The sequence below is a fragment of the Epinephelus moara genome, chromosome 9 (genome assembly GCF_006386435.1).
Source record: "Epinephelus moara isolate mb chromosome 9, YSFRI_EMoa_1.0, whole genome shotgun sequence".
Classification (NCBI taxonomy): Eukaryota; Metazoa; Chordata; class Actinopteri; order Perciformes; family Serranidae; genus Epinephelus; species Epinephelus moara.
In genome coordinates this window covers 37482189-37489469 of record NC_065514.1, presented here as the reverse complement: position 1 = coordinate 37489469, position 7281 = coordinate 37482189, and the positions used below count along the sequence as shown (strand labels likewise).

The window sequence follows — 7281 nt, the reverse complement described above, 5'->3', positions numbered from 1 at the left end:
ATCACGGCGAAACATCAAAGTTCGCCGCCAGGCCATGGCCACGCCCTTCGACGAAAACTCACAGTTTCCACAATAAAGCATCATCAACGTCTTGTGACTTTTTTCACCAAGTTTGAAGTGGATCTGGTCAAGTCTGTAGGAGATGTACATTAAAGTCTAAAACATGACATTTCCCTAATAATAATAAACAGCGTGATTACAATAGGGTCCTACGCGGACGACTTCGTCGTCGCTCGGGCCCTAATAAACAGCGCAATTTCAATAGGGTCCTTGGACGACTTCATCGTCGCTCGGGCCCTAATAAACAGCGCGATTTAAATAGGTTCCTCCGCGGACGACTTCGTCGTCGCTCGGGCCCTAATAATAAACAGCACGATTACAATAGGGTCCTCACGAACGACTCCGTCGTCGCTCTGGCCCTAATAATAAACAGCGCGATTACAATAGGGTCCTCACGGACGACTTCGTCGTCGCTCAGGCCCTAAATATAGCTGCAAGCGGCAATTCAGGCCAGCGTAGAGGGGTTTGAAGTTGAAATCTGTGAAGGATCAAGACTTTGACAGTTTACAACACCTACATAAAAATGACTAACAGGTTTTATGATGATCAGACAGATGCGCATTTATTTAGGTCCAAAATTCTGCTGGACTACACTCCTCTTGGCAACTCTGTTTGTCCCTATTGTTCAGTTGCAAAAAAACAACTTGGAAACATGCTTCAATAGTTTAATTAAAAAAAATCTACAAAGTTTGTTGATGTTTGGACAAAGTGTCATTGGTTTATGGTCAAATTTTGTGCCAGGCCATTGCACTTGTTTGGAACTGGTGGCGCCCCCTATTGAGTGATTTCAGAAATAAAAACCTCAGGTGACTCAATGTTGTTATGAAACATATCCTGCAAGTTTTGTAGTGATTGTTACACTACAAAAAACAGTTGCTGATTTTTAGTCCAATTTGCTTTATACTATGCCCATTTTTTGCATTTATAGTGTCCCCTATTTTGAATGAAACTTTCAGAGCTTGTTGCTAGTACTTATTTGGACATTTCCCTGCAAGGAGTTGAGTCTGTTTATGTGTTGAACCACACCCCCTTTAAAGTTAATTGGTCAGTACCTTCCAAATGCAATGACACATTAACAAGCTTTTGATAACTTTTGATGAGCTATGTCTAGTAATTATCCAAACCTGGAACAAATCAGACCCAAACCTTAAATAAAACTTGCAGAGAATCTGGTCAAGGGGACACTAATGGTTTTCAGGCTTTTTTGTAAAGCACATTGGGCTGCACATGTGGATTGAATTTAGAGCCAGTCAGACTTACTGGGTGTTTCTCAAAGTCAAGGGATCCTTGATCTCGCAGGAAGGATCCTGCAGAGGCAAGGCAATAGTCCTCCCTAGCATTCAGTGAACACACATTGGAACGGGCTAACAAGTGTCCCCACGTGATCATCATTAACCCTCAGCAGACTGAGGGGGTTTCAGTTACTGTGATAATTTTGGCACTCTGTAATGTTGTTGGACAGTTTTAAACACACAAATCACTATTGTCAGAATCACGTGACTTTTATGGAGAATATACTGTATTTCTGATCATATTTAAGAGTAAGTGGAGTAATGGAGTAAAGACAACAGCTGAAAAAGTCCTAAATTATCATTTACAGTATATAAACAGACTCACACACCGAATCACAGTCATTTAACAGTGATCCCTTTTTTAATACATATTTTCTGTGTGTGTCGCCACACACTGCGCTACAATAATATGAATAGTGGATCTGATGAGCTGCGCTGCTCTCAACCAGCTGACCGCGGCAATTGTATATTATACCACCGGGTAATCCTCTGAAATAAGTTCACCTCAAAACAAAAGAGTGATGCTTTGACCTGCAGGATATTCTAATGTTTTTACTGTGGCCGTTCTCACCACGATTCCCCCGAAAAATACACCTATTGAAATTCTGGCAGAATGAAAACAGTTATCATGTGAACAGTGGGGGGAGGAGGGGCGGGTGACACTTAGTGCTCCATCTCTGCTGTGAATGATTCATTTAAAACTTTTATGTTTTATCTAAATCATGTTATTTAAAAAATCTCATTATGTGGCAGTGGACACATCGGAAAGTGTAAATTATGAGGTTTCTGTCAGTATTTAGTGCACCCATGTATGATAAAAACTCAGGTGGAGACATTAATCCAAATAAATGACATTCATCTAAATCCTTCCGAGCTCCGTTGGCGCAGGTTTCATTGAGGAGGCCCCGCCCACACTTCCAGCAAAACGTGTACTGTGCAAAGCATTGTGGGGATTTTATACCCGCGGAGGATCCACACATGCATCCTTCGATCCTTGACATTGGAACAGTCCTTCGGCAGGGGTCGATGACGTAACGTCCTTCATATTCGGCCATTTGAGGATCCTTCCTTGACATTGAGAAACACCTACTGTGTGAGCGGCATGACCTTTCCGAAATTGAATATTTGAACCTTAACTATAGCACCCCCACCTGGCCGATATCCTTTAGACACACATTGGACAGCTACGCTTTGCTTTTAGATCAATACACCATCCAGTTTAAACAGTCAAAGGTAAAATAACAGATCTCTGCTCAGCACATGCAGAACTTTCTTTTTAAGACGAGTAATACATAACATAGTTCTCCGTACCATATTCTCTTGTTATTGTTATAGGCAGTTTTGGTTTAGTCCATACATCATCAGCCCACTGTCCTTGCCCTTGGCATACACAGTTTTTCATTATTAAAAAAGATTCACTAAGAGTTGCAAAACAATGTGCATATATCTTTAGACAAAAAAACAAAAATTTGTTTTACCAGATAAATGTTTGCCTCATCAACCTACTTTCTTCCATATCTAACTATTAGCTGTATTATGTCAAATGTAGGATCCAGTGTTTTTCAGAGCTGGACCCATACTGGGGATTAAAAGTCAGGATATCTCACTTTTGAACATTTTGTTATGCCTCAGTGCCAGCGATAGCTGTGGCTGGAGGTATTATGTTTTCAGGTTTTCCATCCATCTGTCTGTTCTTGTGAACATGATATCACAAGAACACCTTGAAGGAATTTCTTCACATTTGGCACAAACATCCAGTCAGACTTAAGGATGAAGTGATTTGTTTTTGATGCTCAAAGGTCAAGGTCAGTGACCTTGTCCGTCTCATTCTTGTGAACACTATATCTCCAGAACACCTTCAGGAATTTTTTTCAAATTTGACATGAAAGTCCACATGAACAAAAAAATTAAGCTAATTAGAATTTGGTGGTGGAAGATCAAAGGTCAGTGTGACGTCACAATACATGTTTTTGGCCATAACCTACGGTAATTGTGACAAAATTTCACACAAATGTCTAATCATATATAATGATGAAGTGATTTTATATCCAAAAGGTCAACTTCACAGTGACATCATAATGTTCTGCATGAAACACTTTTCTGGCCATTAAGTCAATGTCATATCTCAGGAACAGAAGGAGTACTATTTGGTCAGATACTGAATTGGTGACACTAACTTTAACTGTCCACCTTGAAACCGTGCTGATTGCATAGATCTTCTTTGCTCTCAGGAGGAAGATGTGTGTGAAGCATCCATGTTTTCGCAGACACTGATGCAAACTTTAAGAGAAACATGATTGGTACATGGAGGCATACAACCTCGTGGCGATAATTCAAGTTGAAGCTTTGAAATGTCATGTCTTGATATTTAGATTAATTGTAATAAGCCACGTCCACTTTAAGGAATCATCACCAAATTTCATGCATCGGTTTATGAGTCATGACCCTAGATGGTGCAAAGCGAATTTCTGGAGTACGAATCTCTGTAGCTGTTAATGAGATATAAACTTTCCACGTGTCGCGCCCCTTAGTGGCAGAAAATACCAAGACCGCTTTGCGAAGCTTGGACAAAGCATCTGCACATTTGCCTTAAGTTTGGTTACAATTAATCAAGCCATTTTTGATTAATGAATATTCATATAAAATTTAACTGAAAGACAAATGTATAACTTCAAAGAGGATACAGGCATGCAGCTGTGGGGCAATAATTCTAGTTAAATGGTTATTTAAGTTCAGTAAAAAATATTCAGTATTCTTACTTTCAATGCAATCATTAACTGCTTTAAACAGTTTACCCATGAGGATCTATAAAGTATTTCTGATTCTGATTCTGTTAACTGCCACAACAAACGCAGGCACATTCACACTTACATTTGTTCACTGTGTGTTTCTACCAAAAACAAATTTGCTCTGGTCAGGGGGGACTTGGCTCAAAATATATTTCCAAGGGAGCATATTATTGAAACTGTTTGACCGCCACTGCATTGATAAGTGTCTGAGATCTGATGATGCCTTTTGATGTCTTTATTTCATTGTATTTATTGTAAAGGTCTGTGAATGTCAGAGATAAAGCTGTAATTTTTTTTTAAACATACCATGAATGAAACAGGTTTTTCAACGATGTTATTTTCAGGTGAACTATATCCTGGAGTCTCGGGCCAGCACCTCCCGGGCTGATTACTTTGCCCAGAAGCAACGGAAACTGAGCCGTCGGACCAGCTTCAGTTTTCAGAAGGAGAAGAAGACTGGCCAATAGACAGACCTAAGCTGCTCAGCCACCTGTCTATCTGTATATGCACAGATGGATCTACACACATACTCATAAACAGACAACATTAGTCTAAACATAAGAGGAGACTGATGGGAAAGTCAAGTCAGAGAAGACGGAAAGGAAACAGCAGGTAGACGTGTGTCTGCTTCAGTTGAACAAGGTGAATGCCTCTGAAACTCCATGGGCAGTGAGAGTCTGCGAGCAAAAGCAAACTAAATGTTCTTTTTCTACTAAAAGAAAAAGTCTTTGAAGAATTGTGGGACAGAATTTTGGCTGCCGTCAGTTGATGTTTGTTCATCTCTGAATAGAAGCGCCGTCCTCCAGGATGGATTTGTACAGCTTCAATAAGTTGGTTATGTACACCCAACAAACAAAACAAAGCTACATGCTACATCTTTGCTCCTGGCCTCAGTTTTTACCAGATTTGACATAACAACACGGACATTTTTATTCAATTTTAATTAATTTTATTTGTCAGTCTATACAATTCTCTGACAAAATGGCAGTTGAAATGTAGCTTCCACTTATCCCTCTTTTTACTCACCACACACATGCAACTAAGGACAGGCTGTAGTACAGAGCTCGTACAGCAGTTGAGGGGTTCAGTGCCTTGCCCAGGAGCACATCAGCAGTGCCCAGGAGGTTATCTATTACCTCTCCAGCTGCTGGTCCACACTCCATACTTGATCTGTAAGGGGGATCTGAAACGGTGTCCCTCTGGTTCCTAAGCCAAGTCAGCCAATGAACTGAACTACTGCTGCCCTCCCAAAACATTTACATTTTTAATGTACTATACATGAAAATTTATATTCAGGAAATGAAATGATGATACAGAAATGAAATCACCCAGGCTGGATTTTAAATTCAGACCAATACTCTTCTGGCTTGAATCCGGATAACAAATCATTGACATTATCTACCCCCAGTTATAGGCCAGTTTATTAAGTCCACCTAGCTTAAACTAAATCCCTGTATTACGTTGTGCTGACAGGTGTTTGTTATTTAGTCTACCCTTGTTTATGGAAATGTGATGGACAAAATAAGAGAAACACCACTATATATATCAACACCTCACAGTCAACAAAAACTGAACATTCTACCCTTCATGAAGGGAAAAAAAAAAGTTGTATCAGACTGCATTAGTTTTAGCTTGGTGGACCTGCTTAACTGGCAGCTGAGTGCATTAACAGTGTTCAGTGTGATTCAGAAGGGTGTGACCATGGCACATTGTTAGGATTTTTAACAAAATGACACTGCATATGAAAGCTTTATTAAGCTTTTTAAAGGGACAGCAGCAGCAACAAGCTATCCCTTCTGTGTGACTCTGAGTTTGGGTTTAAACCATACCACCATTTTGAAGCCACAGAATTCACTTTCGGGCACTGTTGTAGAGCTGACGTTCATCAAGCAAGTACCATAGCTAAATGCAGTAGATGGAGATACCTGTCAATAAAGCCAATGTACCCACAAATGTCAGTCTCATAAAGCCTTAAAGCTACCCTGTGGTGTTTTTTGCCACTTGTAGTGCTGTGCACCTGTGTTCAGATAAGGACACAGGATACACTAAACACATTCCTTCTGACGGTTCAGGCTGTTCCACTGATGGACAGTTGGTGGCAGTATCGCACCAAGAAATGAAGCAGTGCTCCAGCAGAAGGCAGGTAAAAAAAAAAAACTCTGCAAGCTAGTTTAACATGTCAGTAAACAATGGTAATACTCAATTAACCAGCTTTATGAATGTTTTTTAAGGGAGTAAATGCTTTGTTACAGTAACACACATTTATACAAAGAACTTCAAGTGTGTTTGCCTGGAACCATACTCGCCATACTGGTGCACCATAGAGAAGTTCATTTGGTGTACACACAGATACAATGCACTTTGGTGAGAAATTAAATGTCAATGTAACTGGTTTCAGAAATATTCTACAGGGTACCCTTTAAAAGGTGATTTTGGAATATTTTCAAGTCCATCTTAATGCATCACTGACATGCCATATGTATGTTAAAAGTGTTATTATAGATGTTGCTTATTGCTTCTCTCCATACTTTCCATGACTTGAGGATGACTACACTACAAGGCCCTGATCACACAAAGTGTTTTAGCAGCTCGAGGCAGGGTTTTGCAATTGTTTTTAATGAGAATGAAGCTTTTTGCTGTCTTGAAAAACTTCAACTCAGGGCGGAAAAACACCTCACATCATCTTTACTTTTTTTCCGTTGTCCAATCAGATGATTTTAAAGTTAACAGTTGGTAAACAATGGAGGTTGTGGTTGCTGGATACCCAGAGCTATACGACTTTACAAATCACAGTTACCAAGTGTGGCTCACACTGTGGCTCACACTGAAAATAACATCAACATTTTGCCACATTTAGCTTCAAACAATGTTTAAAAAAGTTTTTGCCACATTTAGCTTCAAACAATGTTTAAAAAAGTGTTTTTTAACGTCACCTTTTACCACATTTACAGCAATATTTGTTAACTTAGAAATATATCAAATAGTTAAATCTAAATATTAAATGTGGCACCTAAATGTTAAATGTTAAATGTTAAATCTAAATATTAAATCTAAATCCAAATGTTAAATCTAAATATTAAATCTAAATGTGAAATCTAAATCTAAATATTAAATCTAAATGCTAAATCTAAATGTTAAAT

The 7281-nt window shown here is 39.1% G+C and overlaps 1 protein-coding gene across 2 annotated transcripts in view; it reads left to right on the top strand.

The window, feature by feature from the left end:
* mapkap1 (MAPK associated protein 1) overlaps nucleotides 1-6094 on the top strand; it is a 98645-nt gene extending 92551 nt beyond the window's left edge. For both annotated transcript variants that reach the window (XM_050052704.1, XM_050052703.1), the window contains exon 12: nucleotides 4486-6094. In XM_050052704.1, coding sequence (XP_049908661.1) covers nucleotides 4486-4608 — 123 coding nt within the window. In that variant the 3' untranslated portion in view covers nucleotides 4609-6094. The remainder of the gene's footprint in view (nucleotides 1-4485) is intronic.
* Nucleotides 6095-7281: the final 1187 nt, after the last annotated feature.